The following is a 20,515-nucleotide window of genomic DNA, read 5'->3' as shown; positions in this document are numbered from 1 at the left end:
TAGCTGGAGCCGTTTACCTCCAGCGTTTGTGCTAAGCTAGGCTAGCGGTGGGTGCGTCAGACAGAGTTACAGGCCGCACGGAGATGAGAAGGGTGTGTGTGGACTTATCTAACTCTGGGGGATACGGCGAATAAGCTAAAGTCCCAAAAGGTTGGCGTGTTCCTTTAACACAAACATAGAAACACCACCACAATTGTCAGTGTATTTAAATCTTTTTTTTTCTGACTGCCTCTGTGCAGCTATTCCTCTATTTCGTACAAAGTCCCTTATATTTTGCACTGTTCTTTGTGCCAACACGGGGTCTTCCACCAGTTTGCAGTGACTGCGTTCAGTTTTGGTGGCCAGTTTTCCCATGCTTATATGACCTTTGAACTGTCGCATTACTGCGGCGACCTCAGCCTTAGACCACACTTTCTTCGCCACTCATCTGGATCCATGTTCCTCATCAGCATAATTCCCTGGAAGATAGGCAAACAAAAAAAGAATATAAATCACAAACAAAATGTGTTGTCCAGTTGAAGCCATCAAAACATGAGTTCAGTTAATGCCACAGTTGACAAGAAATTGCAGTTTACTTTTCTTAATTCACTCTGGGTATCAGTTGGTGTCTCACTCGATGTGATTTCACCAACTTTATTAACCCACATTAGAGTGTGGACAATATGGAGTGTATTTTTAGAATGTCTTTGCTGTTCATCTATTTATGTGGCCAAACCTTTTGCTATTTGAATTAATTCTTAACTAAATTAACAGCAAGTAATACTACAATTAGTAACATGTCTTAAGTAATTTTGGCATTGTACTTCAACACACTGTATTTTAAATGAAACCAAGACTATGGGGTTTAAGGTCTGATTCTCAGTTTAAATCTGATTTCATAAGGTTAGCTAAATAGTGTTGGAACTTGGTCTGAAAGTTTAGTCTTGAAATTGAAACTGTACGTAACAATCAGCTTAATACTACTTTTAACCTCTTAATCTTCCAGATTTTGTGGCATGTTGTGTCTCAGTCATCCAGACCAATTTATTTTTAGTCTTTTAACCAACTTGCCAAAAAGAGAATTAATAGAACGTACTCATGGGCAATCAAGAGAACATGTGAAGAGAAGGAGGTAACTTTACTTTTATCTCAAATTCAGTATACATTTCCTGATAATAAAGTAAGTGTATATGCTCCCTTGCAGACAAGATGTCTTGTACAAATGCAGTACAGTTAAATTTAGGGCTATTTATTCATATCTCTTTCTTTAAGATTACTCTTGCATTTTGATAGTTGAAAACATCACAAAGACGTGCATAATAATCCTTCTGTTAAAGGGATACTTCACTGTTTTTTCATATTAAACTGTTATTCCCTTAACTAAGACGAGTTGATACATACCTCTCTCGTCTCAGTGCGTGCACTCAATCGCTCTGGCACGCGGCGGCACTTTGATAGCACTTAGCTTAGCCCAGTTCATTCATTAGGGACCAAACAGAGATGAAGCTAGAAGCGACCAAACACCTCCACGTTTTCCCTATTTAAATACAGTAAGTCGAGTAGTTACACAACCAAGTATGGTGACACAAAATAAAACGTGGCGCTTTTCTAAGCGGGTAAAAAGGATACCTATAATGTATGGCGGAATAGCACTTGGGACTCAATAGCACTTCGACTCGGCGCAGTAAAAAGTCACACTTGAAAAATCCTCTCCCTCTCACTTCTGTCAGTAGAACCAACGTGACTTTTTACTGCGCGAGTCGAAGTGCTATTCCGCCATACATTATAGTTATCCTTTTTACCCCTTAGAAAAGCGCCACGTTTTATTTTGTGTCACCATACTTGGTCGTGTAACTGTATTTAAATAGGGAAAATGTGGAGGTGTTTGGTCGCTTCTAGCTTCATTTCTGTTTGGTCCCTAATGAATGAACTGGGCTAAGCTAAGTGCTATCAAACTGTCGCCGAGCGCCAGAGCGATTAAGTGCACGCACTGAGACGAAAGAGGTATGCATCAACTCATCTTAGTTAAGGGAATAATGGTTTAATATGAAAAAATGGTGAAGTATCCCTTTAAGGGAGTTGGGCAAAGTAAGAATTTCATTGTAGGGTATAAACCAGTGTGTTTCTTCTGTGCATAGACAATAAACCTCTTGAATCTGAATCTTACCTTCAGAGGGAGGTACACTCACTTACTGTGGACAACACAAATGACACTGATCCTGTTGAAAACATAATTTAACAAGTTACTTTTGTCACAGGAAAAAATACATTTTATCAGCAGAGACTATGAATTGAGTTAACATACCAAAGTCTCCCATGTCATGGTCTTGCTCTGTGGTTGTAGAGTCAATATCCATAGGCTCCACAGTTCCAAGCTCTGATGCGGTGAGATCTGTGTTGCTGTCATCAGATTCACTCCCACTGTCTTCAGCATCACTTAACGCAATCTCATCTGGAAAATGGCATTAGTAAAACTCAGAGGTGGAAAGAGTACTTGAAAACCATACTTGAGTAAAAAGACAGATACCTTGCAGCATAAATTACTCGATTACAAGTCACCAATACCAATACGAGTAAAAGTGATTAACAATACTTTAGTATTACTTATACTAAATCTAGGCTCAAAGATGCACTAGTCCTTGACACCTGAGACAGGCAGGTGAAAATAAGAAACAATTGATTTGTAAAATGAGAAGTCATGTTTATTTTCTAAAATCTAAATAAAACTGAACACCTCAATAGTCTAATAAATCAGGGTCGACACAACAGCCTCTTAAAGGGATTGTTCACCCAAAAATGAAAATTCTGTCTTCATGTAGTCAACCTCAAGTTGTTCCAAACCTGTATACATTTCTTTGTTCTGCTGTACACAAAGATAGATATTTTGTAACCAAGTAGATTTTGCCAGCCATTGACTAGTACAGCAGAACAAAGACAAGTTTGGAACAACTTGAGGGTGAGTAAATGATGACAATTTTCATTTTTGGGTGAACTATCTATTTAAGCGTTTACAAACTCTCAAGTCTCAGTTAAGCTCAAGTGCACAAAAAGGCCACACGTAAACCAATATCCTTCAAAAAGGCCTTGTCAATAATGTGGATAAAAAAAATTGTTAAGTAAAATTAAATAGTCAAAGTCTAATTGCACTGGATGTGCTGGTTTTGGACTCATCACTGGCTGCAGTCCTGATCTAAATCAAACGTCTGCGATTTAGCACCTACTAATGCACTCGCATTCGCGTAAAGTAGACTTGTTGAAAAGTTTGGGTGAGTAAGGGCAAAACGCACAAGATATAGTTCAGTCAATGCCACTTAGATGGAAATATCACTTTCTGCAGCAGTTTGTTTTTGCCATAAAGAAAAGTTAGGTGCCATGCAAAATGTAATTTGTAATTGCATTACTCATCACAAATGTATTGGAGTAAAAAGTACATTTACTTCTTCAAAAATGTAGTCAAGTAGAGTAAAATTAGCTAATATCTTTGATACTCAGTACAACTACAAAGTAGCCAAAAATATACTCAAGTACAGTTGCTAATTACATTTACTCAAATAGTTTACAGCTCTGGTAAAACTCTCATAAATAGCTGGACATAAAAATCTGTGGTTGAAATAGCCACATCAAATAAGGAAAAGATAGTACTTGGTTTTGTACTTTTTGCAAAGTAACTATTTTTACTTGAGTAGTTTTGAGCTATTATACCTGCGTTTATGTTTAATGTGGTCCATGAGCACATAAGATAAATGATTACACAATATGATATTAGGTTAATATTTAAAGTAATTTGACTGCACCTACACAAACATAATTTTGAATTACTGTCCAGCCATACTGTAGACTTAAGTTTATATTTCTGAATAGTAGTCCTTGACTCATACTTGGACATGAAAGGTGATTTTTTTTTTCTTGGAAAGGGATGCTAACTACGCCAAGTCTAGATGTTTATCTAAAAAAACAAAAACTCAGATAATATCTACAAGGGCTAATTTCTGTACAAACCTTCAATTTCAATCTCATCCAGTGACTTCCCCTGGATGCTGCAAAGGTTTCCTTTACTAGCAAGTAATGACAAAGAATATTCTGACTCCGAATCAGGTATGTATTCCTTGTCAGACATGTCCTCAGCATCATCAGATGATATTTGGTCCAATGCTGGATGTGGAACTTTGTCCTGAACTGACAGCAGTTCATCATCAGAAGCCTTAGGAGACTGCTGCGCCTGAATTGGTGAGAAAGCAAATTATTTTACATGGTGATTGAATCTTATAGACAGTTCAAGTTCAACACTCACTTATTAGATACTCACCTGTGCTGTGCTGTTAAAGTCATCTCTTTTAATTTGCTTGAGGCAGGATTTATGCCAGACCCCTGAACAAACTGGAACACATTTGAGTAAAATAATGTTAACACTGCAGGTCTATTTAAGTGGTTAGAGCACAACACACTCTATACTAATTCAGTAAATATCTAACCTGTGCATCGATAGCCAAGCCACTTGAAGGAAGATACGGGTCCCACACAACGAACAGTCCCACACAGTCCAAGTGTTCTTAAAAACCAAAGTGATGCCTCTGATGCCACTTATTGTAGCCCAGTATAACTAATAGGGTGCCTTTCCATTACATGTAACCAAACGACTTAGTATTCACATTAAACCAACATAAAGATCCAATGCAGGCAGTCCAAGTGTTCTTAAAAACCAAAGTGATGTCTCTGGGGACGGGACCCTCTAAACTGCATGGACCTCCCAAGTCATGTTTGGGTGGGGTTCAGTGTTTGATACACATACACTCAGATATTATACTGACTGAAGCTTGAAAAGGCACATTTATACAAATGTCCTTCCATTCCATTGTCCACATAAAGCACGTTCTACTCAGGCGACTGTCCACATAAAGCATGTTCTGCTCAGGCGACTGTCCACATAAAGCATGTTCTACTCAGGCGACTACACACACACACATACACACACACATACTGAAATAGATGTTCCAAACTAAAATCGCATCATGACAAGTTGCATACCAAGTATCACAAAGTAACTCTAGTTAGTGTTACTCCTGTAAAACCAAGGTTTTGCTGTATGGAAAGTGTACTTACTGGTTTTGTGGTAGACACTGATTCTTAGCTTCAGCTGTAAAACGACTGTTTAAAGGACCAAGAAACACATTACGTTTCGATCAGGCTGTGAGCATGCGCACTGTCTTCAGCACCACGGCGAGCGTGGACATTGAGCTTCACAATTCAGTTCGCGTGTGTGTGAAGATTCAACCGGTGGCTTTTGTTTTCTGACTCCATTTGCGTCACGACTGGGCTTCACGTCAAGCAAGAACTTCACCGTGTCGAGTGAATTCTGGAAAAGGGAATAATAATAATAATAATAATAATAGGAAGATACGGGTCCCACACAACGAACACACTTGTCCAAGGAGGATACTGTTGCGCACACAAGGCGGTGTTTTTGACACTGTTGGCAACATTTTTTATTGTAGTGTTTACTTATGCCACATAGTTTGGACAAAGATATTTCATATTTACGCCACATAGTTTGGACAGAAAGATATTTCATATTAACATGTCGATATCTAATCATTTTAAATCCAATACCAATGTGACATTTAATTTACCTGATACATATGATTACCCTTTTATTGCATTGTATTTTGTTATTTATAGCGCATCTTATTTATATGCAGCTTATTTAAAGCATTTCCTATATGAAGATATACCTTCTTCATATTTTTAAATTGTAGATGGGGAATTTGTGGTTAGCCTCAGTGCCAGGAGCTGACTTCTTGTAGCCCAGTATAACTAATAGGGTGCCTTTCCATTACATGTAACCAAACGACTTGGCATTCACATTAAACCAACATAAAGATCCAATGCAGGCAGTCCAAGTGTTCTTAAAAACCAAAGTGATGCCTCTGGGGACGGGACCCTCTAAACTGCATAGACCTCCCAAGTCATGTTTGGGTGGGGTTCAGGGTTTGATACACATACACTCAGATATTATACTGACTGAAGCTTGAAAAGGCACATTTATACAAATGTCCTTCCATTCCATTGTCCACATAAAGCACGTTCTACTCAGGCGACTGTCCACGTAAAGCATGTTCTACTCAGGCGACTGTCCACATAAAGCATGTTCTACTCAGGCGACTACACACGCACACATACACACACACATATTGAAATAGGTTGGCAGATTTAACATTTTGCCACAAATAAGTTGTACGTGAGATTTAATTTACCTCTCCAACCTTGGTGAGTGGGCTGAGCTCTGGACTAGTCTGATTCGGGTGGCTGGCGGCTGTATGGGTGCACTTGCTCTCAGTGGTCAGCTGTAGAAGATGAAACAGAGACAAAGGACAATAAAGAGAAAGTCCTGGGAGCGTGACACTAGAGAGGACATTTGATGTCTGAGTAAAAAAATAAACCATTCTACTGTTGACAGAAAGACGGAGGAAAACCTTGCTTTAAAACTCACTGACAACGCCTTTGATATTAACAATCAAGTGCAAGATATTAATAAAAATCTATCTTTTGTGAGGACATACCTCTTCAGTGTCATCAGTTGTGGGAGGGGGATTTGTGGTGCCACACATCTTTGGGGCCATTTCATCATCAAGGCCCTTTAAAAAGGAAAAAAAAACAAATAAACAAAATATTGTAGACCACGGACTATGAAAACTACACTCTGATGAACACATTCATGTTCACCGCGACTTCTACAGATTACCAGTTCCCACAACACAACTTGCTAAGATTTCCAAACTGCTTTTGTCAAATGGAGAAAGGAAACCTTTGCAGCATCCAGGGGAAGTCACTGGATGAGATTGAAATTGAAGGTTTGTACAGAAATTAGCCCTTGTAGATATTATCTGAGTTTTTGTTTTTTTCCTTTGAATGTTTGAATGCAGCTTATTTAAAGCATATCCTATATGAAGATATACCTTCTTCATATTTTTAAATTGTAGATGGGGAATTTGTGGTTAGCCTCAGTGTCAGGAGCTGACTTATTGTAGCCCAGTATAACTAATAGGGTGCCTTTCCATTACATGTAACCAAACGACTTAGTATTCACATTAAACCAACATAAAGATCCAATGCAGGCAGTCCAAGTGTTCTTAAAAACCAAAGTGATGTCTCTGGGGACGGGACCCTCTAAACTGCATGGACCTCCCAAGTCATGTTTGGGTGGGGTTCAGTGTTTGATACACATACACTCAGATATTATACTGACTGAAGCTTGAAAAGGCACATTTATACAAATGTCCTTCCATTCCATTGTCCACATAAAGCACGTTCTACTCAGGCGACTGTCCACATAAAGCATGTTCTACTCAGGCGACTGTCCACATAAAGCATGTTCTACTCAGGCGACTACACACACACACACACACATACACACACACATATTGAAATAGGTTGGCAGATTTAACATTTTGCCACAAATAAGTTGTACATGAGATTTAATTTACCTCTCCAACCTTGGTGAGTGGGCTGAGCTCTGGACTAGTCTGATTCGGGTGGCTGACGGCTGTATGGGTGCACTTGCTCTCAGTGGTCAGCTGTAGAAGATGAAACAGAGACAAAGGACAATAAAGAGAAAGTCCTGGGAGCGTGATACTAGAGAGGACATTTGACGTCTGAGTAAAAAAATAAACCATTCTACTGTTGACAGAAAGACGGAGGAAAACCTTGCTTTAAAACTCACTGACAACTTCTCTGATATTAACAATCAAGAGCAAGATATTAATAAAAATCTATCTTTTGTGAAGATATACCTCTTCAGTGTCATCAGTTGTGGATGGGGGATTTGTGGTGCCACACATCTTTGGGGCCATTTCATCATCAAGGCCCTTTAAAAAGGAAAAAACAACAAAAAAAGATAAATTATAATAAATATCTTGAAGACAAGATGTTCCCTGTGTAGCATTCAGTGAAAAGATATCATGGCTGTATTTCAGTGAGTGTTTTGTGGAAAACATGTAGTCTCTGAAACGGTTCTTTAGACACTGAACAGGCCACATGACTACAGTCTGTAGACTATGAAAACTACACTCTGATGAATACAGCATTTGATTACTTTGTTGTTTATCTATTGTCAGCCAACTTCGTAGAATGATTGCACTTCTAGAATAATTGACTAAGCTTTTACATGGAGTGAGGGGTTAGTCCTTTTATAGTTCTTAGATTTGCTATGATTCTTTTAAATGACATCTTGTCATGAATTTTCATCAGTGCTGTTGAATGGGTGCCTTTCCATTACATGTAACCAAACGACTTGGCATTCACATTAAACCAACATAAAGATCCAATGCAGGCAGTCCAAGTGTTCTTAAAAACCAAAGTGATGCCTCTGGGGACGGGACCCTCTAAACTGCATGGACCTCCCAAGTCATGTTTGGGTGGGGTTCAGTGTTTGATACACATACACTCAGATATTATACTGACTGAAGCTTGAAAAGGCACATTTAGACAAATGTCCTTCCATTCCATTGTCCACATAAAGCACGTTCTACTCAGGCGACTGTCCACATAAAGCATGTTCTGCTCAGGCGATTGTCCACATAAAGCATGTTCTACTCAGGCGACCACACACACACACACACACACACATTGAAATAGGTTGGCAGATTTAACATTTTGCCACAAATAAGTTGTACATGAGATTTAATTTACCTCTCCAACCTTGGTGAGTGGGCTGAGCTCTGGACTAGTCTGATTCGGGTGGCTGACGGCTGTATGGGTGCACTTGCTCTCAGTGGTCAGCTGTAGAAGATGAAACAGAGACAAAGGACAATAAAGAGAAAGTCCTGGGAGCGTGACACTAGAGAGGACATTTGACATCCTGGGAGCGTGACACTAGAGAGGACATTTGACATCCGAGTAAAAAAAGAAACCATTCTACTGTTGACAAAGACAGAGGAAAACCTTGCTTTAAAGCTCACTGACAACTTCTCTGATATTAACAATCAAGAGCAAGATATTAATAAAAATCTATCTTTTGTGAGGACATACCTCTTCAGTTGTGGAAGGGGGATTTGTGGTGCCACACATCTTTGGGGCCATTTCATCATCAAGGCCCTGTAAAAAGGAAAAAATATATAATAATAATAATAATAATATTATACATTATATATATATTTATAGTAGACTGTGGATTATGAAAACTACACTCTGATGAACACAGCATTTGATGACTTCATTGTTTTTGTTCTAACATTCTGTAATGGTCAGTATCATCTATGGTGTGGTTAGGTGGTGCTAACAAAAGCTATAAAAATCATGTTCCACCTGAAGCTAGATGGAAAATGTACAGTATTTTGGTATGTGAAATGTTCTATGGTTAAAGCATTTCTTATATGAGAACTAACAATTTCACAAAGTTAATTAAATGAAGTCAAGAAGATAAAAACACTGTTTTTAACTTATATATATAGAGTTATATATATATATATATATATTGTGCAGTGTGTAGAGTGTATATATATAACACTCTACACACTGCACAAGATACTTGTCAGGTCTGTTGCCCCTCATGTTTTGTATATTGATCATTGTGGTTGGTTACTAGGTACCAATTAATTTATCTTACAGGTTTAGTACACTAACAGAACATCATAAACACATTACATTTATTTAATGGCCTGAAAGTACTCATATTAATGATATAACAGCCTTCCTGTGTCACTGCAACTTCATATTTAAAAAAAATAATGTGGGCTACTAAGAAAGTATTTAATTCTATAAAACAAACACAATGTCTGTAATAAAAGTTAAGGCTTTAACTAGCTACGCCTTGCTCATTAAGCCATGCGGTAGCCACAAGCTCAACTTAACCTAGCTAGCTTTCATTTTAAAAACAAAACTACCAAATTTGACTTGCTGGCAATGTTACTTCTGTCCTCATCTCTACCTGCTGTCCTCCACCTCTTTAGCCTGAGGCTTAATGAGCAGGACATGTTGATAGCCACTCAAGCTAGCTCAGCTAACATTGTGGTAAATATATAGCATTTTACAGTAATTGTAAGTTACAAGTTACAATTTCTTGCAAATAAGAAACACTTAATGCAAAAATGCAACTATATTTATAAATATAATTATTACCTGTATGTATTTAATCCAGTAAATCCAACGACGTCGAGCTGACACTTCCGAGGTGTGGTCCATTAGGTATTTAATTAGCGACAGCTGGGCCATGTGGTGTGGGCGGAGCTTCCCGTCGACTTCCGTTTGTTACCGCCCACATGCGCAAACCAGCCAATCACAAGACGGCCCGCCAAAATGCACCGTGTGTATCAGAAATGTGTATGAAACTGCAATATAAAACCCAGCTGTGGGGTCGCTGTTCTATACACTGGGTTACACTCAAAATCAGGTCAAGTGGTAAATGAGGACTTTCAAAGAAAAAGAGAATATATGTTGTTCAGACACTAACAAATGCAGTTACACTCTTTGATTTACGAGGACCTTGGCATAGTCCCCGTATTACCCTTAGGTCCGTGGAGCCCAGGTGAAATGTCTGGCGTGTTGTCCATGTAAACCACACACACACACACACACACACACACACACACACACACACACACACACACACACACACACACACACACACACACACACACACACACACACACACACACACACACACACCTCCCCTCCTGTTTCCAAGAAATCAAAGGTATTGGAGGACCTTTTTGGCGACTCCTTCTGCAATGAGGACCCAAGTGTCAGAGACAAAAGATCCAAAGAACTTGCCCATGATGAAGTTAGGAAGTACAGAGATGTTGCATCTTTGAGCCTAGATGGTAAGGTGTTAGACTGGTGGAGAGCTCACCAGGCTGAGTTTCCTCTGCTGGCAGAACTGGCCAAGACGTACTTATGCATTCCTGGTACAAGTGTACCATCAGAACGTGTATTTAGTACAGCAGGGGACATTGTGCGTTCAGAGCGTAGTGTATTGTCTTCTGAGCATGTGGACCAGTTGATTTTCTTGAAGAAAAATCTGTCAAGGAGCACCACTGAGAGTATTGAACTGTAGAACTGTAGTCAGTCTCCTTGTTTTTGGTTGTTTTGCCATTAATGGGATGTAGGCTTATGTCCTTGACTTTTGTTACTTGTTTTGATTCTTACTGCACTTAAACTGTTTTTAGTAACTGTTCTATTTGCAAGGTCCCTGCTATAGCCCAAGCCATGAGCCATGCTTCTAAATACCTAAATACCTCATTCTTCTAAAATGCAAATGCATTTTTGTTATTTTGTAGTGAATGGGCTGTAGGCTTATGTCCTAGACTTTTGTTACTTTTTGTTATTATTGCACTTTAACTGATATTGTGGAGTTAACTGTTCTATTTGCAGTTCATCTACTGCAGAGGATGTGTGACCATTACCTCTTAATAAGATGCAAATTGTATTTTCAAAATGTAACCAATTTTGTATAAAAGAAACATGCAGGGTTGATGTACTTGAACTGTAGGCTGTAGAGGTCTTTTTTTTTTTTTTAACAGTGAATAGGCTAATTGGCCATAGTAGACCTGCACTGTAAGCTTTAGACTTTATTATTGTTATTTTGTTCTTATTACAATTTATCTGATTGCACTTTATTGTAACTGTAGATGCAGTAACTGTTATATTTGCTGTTCTATTTGCAGTGCATTGAGCACAACTGCTATAGTGTAACAGTAATAGAATACTGTTAATGTATTCTCAATAAAAGGCACATTATTTATTATTTTTGTTGATTTATTTGAAACTTAATAAATATCATTTAAAAATATCTAGTATTGAATCGTATTGAATCGAATCGAATCGTATCGCAGGGAATTCTGAAGTATCGAAAATAATCGAATCGTTGGCTTAAGAAATCAGTATCGTATCGAATCGTCATGAAGGCTCCGATTTACACCCCTACAATCTAGACAAACTATTATATAAATTTATATGGAGGAAGAAGCCCCATAAAATCAGGAAAAACATCTTGACTAATAAAATTGAGGACGGGGTTTATCGGTAATTGACTTCTCACTTTTCAATGAGATATTAAAAATCAACTAGATTAAAAGATTTTTGAAAAATCCAAACAGTTTGTGGAACATTGTGCCAAACTTTATCTTTGAAAAACTTGGTAAAATCACATTCTTACTTCAATGCCCATCCATCAACAGACTGCCAGTCAAACTGTCAAACTTCCATAAACAGGCTCTAACTTGTAACAACAAACAAACTGGTCGTTGAAATTTAGAATTTTATGAAAAATAACTGTCATGTTCACATTACCCCAACAGACACCAACAAACACTTGTTCAGTCGGGTGAAAACAAACTTTGACTAACGACAACAGATGCTGAACATGTTTTAGTCTGTGCAGTGTGAATTGGCCTTAACCCCTCTTCCAGAAGCAGCTATAGTCTTCTCAGCAGGAATGGGTAGTTCGAGACACAGTGTCGACACACGTCTCGAGTTTTCAACGCACTGGTGCATCGAAACAGTGTTCCGGAGCATCGCTTGAAATGAGGCGTGACCAGTGGAAATAAAGCTTCGTTACCTCACTGACACGTCACGCTGGGCTCAAATACAAAGCGTGTCGCTGTCCCATACCAACTATATCCATTTAGTGCAATATTATAATTATATCGGTCATGCCTGTATGCATATAGCTTTTTTTAATGTGGTGTATTGTTGTTATTCTTGAATAAAATATGTAATTGCTTTTTGTATTTGTGTTTCTTAACAATGTGCATGTTTGTGTTGTTTTGTAAGGAACACACAAAAACTGGTAAAATGAAAAATCACATATTCCTAATTTATTGGCCTAGAGGGTGAAAAGACAAGTTTGATGCGAGTAAAAATTAAGAACAGAAAGTCGTTATTGTCATTGTATTGTGCAAAATACAATGAAATTAGAAAAACTCTATCACTACACACACACACACACACCGCCATCTTGCTAATGACATATATGCTTATTAAATGGACAAATAAACGTTACAATGACATCCCAATGGACAAAGCATTGAATGACACAGTTGGTGTAGGACTTTTTACTGACCACCAGATGGCGAAGTAGAGCACTGTGTCAAAAGCACCAACACAGTTTGTTGTAAAAGCCTCACTGCTTCAAAAGCCTCGTCTGGCACATCGCTACTTTCAGGCCAAGCACAACCCTGCTTAGCTTCAGTGTGTGTATGAAAAAGCTTCAGGTCGATCGTTGCTGGCTTGGGATTGCTGCCTCAGACATCCTGTCTGGCTTTCCAGGTATAGATCATCATGGGTGTCTTTTACATGTTGTTCATTGGCATTTAGTTGCTCATCTCCACTATGTTGTGCACAAAAGCACATCCTATAGGAATAATTGACAGGCCACACCCGATGGCAATGCGGCCATGACACGAAGCGGATCCGTTGTTTTGATCACCATTCAGTGTTTGTGTTCACACTACAGAGTTAAAATAACACTGAAGCACTGCTGGAGTTAATTAAAGTATTCAGTGATGATTGGCCATTAGTGGCACCTGATGTTAATGATTAAAATCACTAAAGAAAAGAGGAACAAACATTTGAACACCACCTGGTGGTCAAAGAGTGTAAAACAAGCAGATCCATTACAGATGGCCTGATGTGATCTTAGACACACTGTATTTTGCACCAGTTAAGGCTTAGAAATAACGGTGAAGAAAACACAGATTTAAAAAAACAAAGTAAATTCTATATTAGTATTCACTTTAAACTTGTAAAAATTAAAGTGTAAATATCAACGTTATAAAATGAAGTTAAACCTACTCAACTTTCTGATGCTGGTGTTCCCATCATGCACTGGGGCATGGATGATTAATAAGGTTGCATCTTTCATCATTGCTTTTGTTGTGTGGTTTAGTAACTTGTTTTGTGACATCTGGAGTTCATCTTCTAATCAAAATGAAACATTCATACTCAAAAATGATCCATCAAATGTTACTGTTAATGTAAACCAAGTATTGAGGTCTCTTTGTTCGGGTGGTTACCACATTATTAATATAGTGTAGATGTGTTGTCTAATATCTACGTTGTTATTTAATTAGACATTTCTAAATAAAGCATACACTTTAAATGCATGGCAAAATTCAATGTTGTTTTAAAGAGTATTGCAAAGTAAAAGTAGAAATTATTAAACAAATTCTAACTAGCCTAGTTAAAGTTACTTATTTTCTTTGTTAATTGTACTTAAAGGGACAATGTGTAGCTTTTTAGGTATTTTATTATCTAAAATCAATATTTTTATTCATAAATATGCCCTCAATGGTGTACAAAATACCTATGCCAATGATCAGACTAATCCTCATAAACGAAGAATTTATTATCTTTATATACATGGGACGGGTAGGTCCACGGAGGCTTCCATGTAGTTCCGCCATCTTGAAAAACTATAATAGCAGAGAGGGACAAAAAGTACTAGGCCAACGCATTTCCACAACGCGTTTCGTTCAGAGCCAGCGTCACGTGACTGAAGTCAACAGAGGCGGAGGAGCAGAGCGGAGAGAGGCGCTTGTCACTGCCGCGACAAGTTTAAAATCCTGCACTGTACGGTTATTTATACACCGTTCATTCATACATACATGAGTCACAGGATAAGGAGTCCTCGTCGTCGAAAAAGTCCAAAATAGACCGTAAAAGGAAACGTGACCGGAGATTACAAAAACAAGGGTTAATGTCGGGATAGCTAATGCAGGAGAAAGCTTTCAAAAGAGATGCTGAAGTTGCCTGCTTTCTTCTCGACAGGTAAGTCAATGTTACGGTCTTAATTACAAGCTTATTTTTCATTGCTTTGTTGTGAACTTTATTATATAGACAGTAGAACATTTATAGTTATATCTATTTATCTATTCTATTCATAGTAAGTTAAACAGGCTCTTTGATGAATAGCAGCTATTGAGTAAAGTAACGTTAGAGAAGGCACGGATGATGATGATATATAACAATGCACGTACTTCAAAAATATAACGAATAAAGGTGGCATTACTACTAACTACCATAGTTAATGTTTTTCACAGTCAGTAATTTATACTGTAACATTCTTTTTTTCGTTGATTCAAGTTTCAGTTTGTTTTAAATAACAAACCTGTTCACCCGAAGGAAAACTCGAAGTGCTATTATAAGACATCCTGTCATAGCTTTTTGGTACATAACGGCAACCGTAGATGCAACGCGCATTTGGAAAAGTGAGGCGCTGGAGAGCATTATTCGTTTGAAAGCAAAATACAGTTTCACCACTAGATGGGAGAAATTCCCACTTAGTGTCCCTTTAACTTGGTTAAACGTACAGTATAGCATTTTTCACCACTAGGGGTCGCTAACCTATTTACAATAACATAGTACTCAACAAAGTTGAGTTTGATGACGCAACATTTGCTAAGAATTATGGATCTTGTCGTCAACGTCAAGCCGACCGATGTAGGCTAATAATGTTTATGGATGAGTAAATACATCGATGTTTTTATCATGACTGTGATATGAAGCAGTTCGGGATTGCTAAGAGACAGCTATCAGCTCCAAACGCGACGCGAGTCCCGCGGATATAAAAGGAATATGGACATTTCATTCTACCGAACTACACGCAGAATCACTACTCACAGGTCAGTTTATTAGACAAATTAAACTTGTGAGGTAACGCAGCGCTGTTTCACTTGGTCTAACATTACACTAGCACACTAAACTGCATTTGAATGTGTTGAAATGTATGTGTTAGTTTGTCTGTATGAGACTAGCAGTAAGCTAGATCAACATTAGAATAACATACAGATCATATTCTGACATTTTATCATTGTTGAACTATAAAACATTGATTAGTTTTATGTAAATGTGCTCACCTGTTTAATAAAGTACATGTAGGAGCGGTCGAAGTCTCGGGCGTGGAGCTCTCGTTATACTGTCTATGGGAGCTCTCGGCATCTCGAAAACACCGCGCTGATATTGATCCTCGTTTTAGTTCTCCTTTTTTTATCCAAAGTCTGCTTGCCATGGTCCATAATGTTTGAACAAAACAACAACAGCGTGCAAATAGACATTGCGAACTACAAAGTTGTCCGCGTCAGTCGCTTTGGTTACTATCAGACGGCTCTGGTTCATAGCTCTGGTTGCCATGGCAGCACGAGCGGAAACCAGGGACAACGCGGATATGACGGCATTGGCGCCGACAAAACGGAAATAAAGAAACGGGACGTTTCTCGAATTAAATTACAAATTTCTCCTGGTTTGAAAGTTGTTGGAAACAGTCGGGATAATGTAAGTACACAACTAAAAAAAAAAATATATAACATAGATATAGTGATTTTTGCTATTTTTAAAGCAAAAAAGTTACATATTGTGCCATATTAAGTAGATTTACTTAATTCCATGTGTGAAATTTGGGCTACTTTAAATAATCTGCATGCAACTTGTAAAAGGAAAAATTAAAGTTTACTTTTTTTCAGTGTGTGACATTATAGTGACATCCAGCACTAATGTGAAAATCAAATATTCTGAAGAATGAAGAAAACGCATTGTGAGCGTAAGATATTAACAACAGTGTTATTCAGACTCAAACAGACATCCACACTCAGCTTATGAAACAATGGTGACATGCTTCATACTGCAGTGCATGATGGGTACCAGCAAAATCCACTCATGACTCCCAGCATGCATTGCAGCATGACTAAATTATGCATTTGTATTCTTTTACTATTTAGATTTGAAAATGTTAATATTTCCATTGTTGAGGTTTGCATGATGAGTGTCTCAATTTTTACACGAGACGTTGTAGCATTTTTGAAAGATCTCACACAGATATCTTAATTTTTCTTCATTTATTAATGCTTCAGCTTCATAATTATGAATACTTAAATACTCTTTAAACCCAAAATGTCTGAGCCAACAGTATAAAATACATTTTTGTAATTAATACCAGGTTGATCTAAGGGTGTCAAAAAATAGGTGGCCTGTTTTTTTAGTGGTCTTTATTTATTTTAAAATATAACATTTTTAATTGTATAATCCTTATTAATACTTGAGAATTTAAGTATTCAACATTTTTACACAGAAATTTGAAAACTTCTCTGTGCACACTACAGTCTGGATCGTGTGCTTGATGCTGACGGTGTTGTTGGCAGTGCAGGTGAGTGTAGCGCTCTCTGCTGGATGACGGCTGATGTTCAGGTTCTGTCCAGTCTTGACCAGATCTCCACTCCAGCTGTAGGAGGGATTCGGATCACCGGACGCCAGACACCGAAGATGAAACACACACATGTTTTTTGACTCCAGCCAGGAATCACTGAACTCAATCTGTACATCTCTGATGAGATCTGAGGAGAATAATATACAAAGTCAATTATATTTACATTTTGAAAATAAACGTTATTTTTGGTGTCTATGGTTCCATGAAGAACCTTTCACATCCATTGAACCTTAATTGTACAAAAGGTTTTGTTTTGGGCTTTTTTTATAGTGGAAAATGGTGCTTTACACTAGAACTGTTCACTGGAAGATTCTTCTCTGACATCACTGCAAAAATTCGCTTTTGGAATCATTTTTAAAGTTATATGGTTTCCTTCATAAAGGAACTATTTAACATCAGCTAAATTACTATAGACTTATTTACCTCCAGTTCTTGAATGTTTATGTGTGTTTACATTAACAGCATTGACAGGATGAATCGTACTTGGTTACTTTCGTAACCTCGTTTCGTAAGTACTGCGTTGCAAACGCTAATGGAAAACTCCTTTCTCGAGAATATTGAAGCCTTTATTTTAAAACGCATTGCAGCTGCACAGCAAGAGAGCATGACAGCTCGATAGAGCGAGCTGATAGGCTGTGCGGCGGCAACTGAACGAACCTATGGCGAATCAGCAAAGGTAAACGGTCCAATCAGAGCGCTTGGCACCTTGCCAACCTGAGCGCGCCAAAATGGGCGTGGCTGAAGAGTATTAATTCAGAGAAAATTTGTCATATGATATGACAGGTTTAATCGACTGAACCGAAGCACCTGATATAAGCGAAATAAACGGCAGGCAACGCAGTACTCGTTCCCTTATCTCTTAGGGAACCGAGGTTACGAAAGTAACTGAGTACGTTCCCTTACGAGAACGGTTCTCTCGTACTGCGTTGCAAACATTATGGGAACCCATTTTTAAACGCCGTGCTGTTCACCGGTGACTACTCCGAATGTGTCCGGGGAAACTCGGGACTGATAACAGAGTAGTCTATATATCATAGACCAGAATGACGGGCCTTTAAATGATACACTGTATATAGTGAAGCACAAGGGTACCTAAGTCACACATAGGTCTGGGTCGGGAGAGCCAGGGCCCTAAATGGAGAGAATTTGTGCCTGTAAGGTGGGACCTCTAGGTTATAGAACCTTGCAAATGTGGGCGGGGCGGACCAGCCGGCCACCGCACAAATGTCTTCAATGGGGATCCCGCTGGACCATGCCCACGAGGAAGCAATGCCTCTTGTGGAATGAGCTCTTACACCTATGGGACATGAGAGGCCCAGAGAGGTGTAGGCCAGAGAGATGGCATCTACAATCCATCTTGACAGTGTGAGTTTTGTGACTGGCAGCCCCTTGGTGCGGCCCCCGAAACAGACAAAGAGCTGTTCAGACTGTCTGAAAGAGGCAGAACGCTCCAGATATATTCTCAGAGCTCTGACAGGGCAGAGCATGAGGGCATCACTATCTTCTTCCGACATGGGAAGAACCTTCGGTACATATCCGTGTCTTGGTTTAAGGACGACTTTGGTGTCATTAGGTCCAAACTCAAGACAGGAAGCACTTGTGGAGAGCGCTTGTAAGACCTGAGGAAATGCATAAAGGGGGAGGCTGGGCCAATCGTGGGCCAGCGCATCCCTGTTCTTTGAAAAGAATATCGGGCAATGAGAGTTGTCTTCTGAGGCGAAGAGGTCCAACTCTGCTTCGCTGAAGATTTCCCACAGCAAAAGCACCGTCTGGGGATGGAGGGACCATTCCTCTGGGGGAACGTTGCCCCGAGACAGCATGTCTGCTCCTGTATTTATCGTGCCCAGTACGTGAGCTGCCCTGAGTGAGCGCAGGTTGGCGTGAGCTACCATAACAGTAGCTGTTTGGCTATAGTAAACAGGTTGCGAGACCTGAGGCCGCCCTGGCGATTTATGTAGGACACCACGGCCATGTTGTCCGTACGGACCAAGACGTGGTGTCCCGCCAGATATGGGAGGAAGGTTTTTAGGGCTAGAAAAACTGCTGTCATTTCGAGGCAGTTTATTTGTAGCCGTTTCTCCGAGCTTGACCAGAGGCCGGAGGCAGGCCTACCCTCGTACAGGGCTCCCCAACCAAGGTTGGAAGCGTCTGTTGAGATAACCCTCCTCTCTGAAACCAAACCCATGTTCACACCCTGCTGGTACCAGCTGGTGTTCCTCCAGGGGGCCAGAGCTTTGGTACAGCGCTGGTTTACCCTGATCTTCATGAGGCCCGAACGCCACGCATAGGCTGTAATTTGTGGTCTTAGCCATAGTTGAAGGGTGCGCATACTCAGTAGACCTAATTGGAGTACTGAAAATGCTGAAGCCATAAGGCCCAAAACCCTTTGAAATGTTCTGAGGGGTACATAGGAGCCCGCTTTGAACGATGCGGCAAGCCACTGTATTGTTAGAGCTCGGCCCGGCGTGGGCCATGCTCTCATTTGAACAGAGTCGAAAACTGTTCCCAGGAACGTGATCCGTTGGCTGTGGGACAGCACACTCTTGGCAAAGTTTACCCTGAGCCCGAGGCGTTCTAGATGGCCAAGGAGCCAGGCTTTGTGAGTATGGGACTCTGACTGAGTCAGTATGAGCCAGTCGTCGAGGTAGTTTAGATTGCGCATTCCCCGCTGCCTCAGGGGGGAGAGAGCTGCATCCATGCACTTCATGAATGTACTAGGTGCTAGAGCCAGTCCAAATGGTAGGACTGTGTATTGATATATCTGCCCCTCGAAAGCGAATCTTAAGAATGGCCTGTGATGGGGGTTTACTTGGTGGTGAAAGTAAGCGTATTTTAGATCTACTTATCTACTGATCTCCTGGGTGTATCTGCGCTAGGATGTGTTTAGTAGAGCATCCTGAATGGTTGTACCATGAGGGCCTTGTTCAGGTGTCTGCGATCTAAAATGGGTCTTAGACCGCCGTCTTTCTTCGGGATGAGAAAGTAACGGATGTAAATGGCAGACTCGCTTTGTGATGCGGGAACTATCTCGATTGCCCCTTTTGCTAGCAGACTCGCCACTTCGGAGTGGAGGACATGAGCCATAGTACTCCCTACCAAAGTGTAAGTTATAGCGCAAAGGTCTGCGGGCGAACTGAAGTGAGTACCCGTTCACTATGGTATTCATCACCCAATCTGACACATTGGGGATGGCTCGCCAAGCCAGAGCCCAATAAGCCAGAGGCTGAATCATCTCTGAAGGCGAAGCACCCGAGTACGGGGGCTTGACCTGACAGAGTTTTATGTGAGGAAATTTGCTCGATTTGTGCTCTGTGTGGGTCGCTGTTAAAACAGCGTTTGTGTGCA

General features: G+C 39.7%; 2 protein-coding genes across 2 annotated transcripts in view; both read right to left on the bottom strand.

The window, feature by feature from the left end:
- The window catches only part of LOC311080147 (uncharacterized protein), a 108,390-nt gene that overhangs the window by 17,684 nt on the left and 70,191 nt on the right, over positions 1-20,515 (bottom strand). The window lies entirely within an intron of this gene.
- LOC311078911 (uncharacterized protein) lies at positions 96-10,198 on the bottom strand. Its single transcript, XM_084107964.1, has 13 exons — positions 10,093-10,198; positions 9,004-9,069; positions 8,665-8,754; positions 7,767-7,841; positions 7,461-7,550; positions 6,537-6,611; positions 6,231-6,320; positions 6,131-6,138; positions 4,452-4,528; positions 4,286-4,356; positions 3,979-4,198; positions 2,285-2,431; positions 96-458 (listed from the first exon to the last, which is right to left on the bottom strand). Exons 1-13 carry the CDS (start codon positions 10,183-10,185, stop codon positions 424-426), a joined length of 1,137 nt encoding a protein of 378 aa, XP_083964090.1. The 5' UTR covers positions 10,186-10,198; the 3' UTR covers positions 96-423.

Source organism: Abramis brama (assembly GCF_963993115.1).
Source record: "Abramis brama genome assembly, chromosome: 3".
Lineage (NCBI taxonomy): Eukaryota > Metazoa > Chordata > Actinopteri > Cypriniformes > Leuciscidae > Abramis > Abramis brama.
Note: the sequence above shows the minus strand (reverse complement) of the source record. Positions and strands in the feature narration are given on the sequence as shown.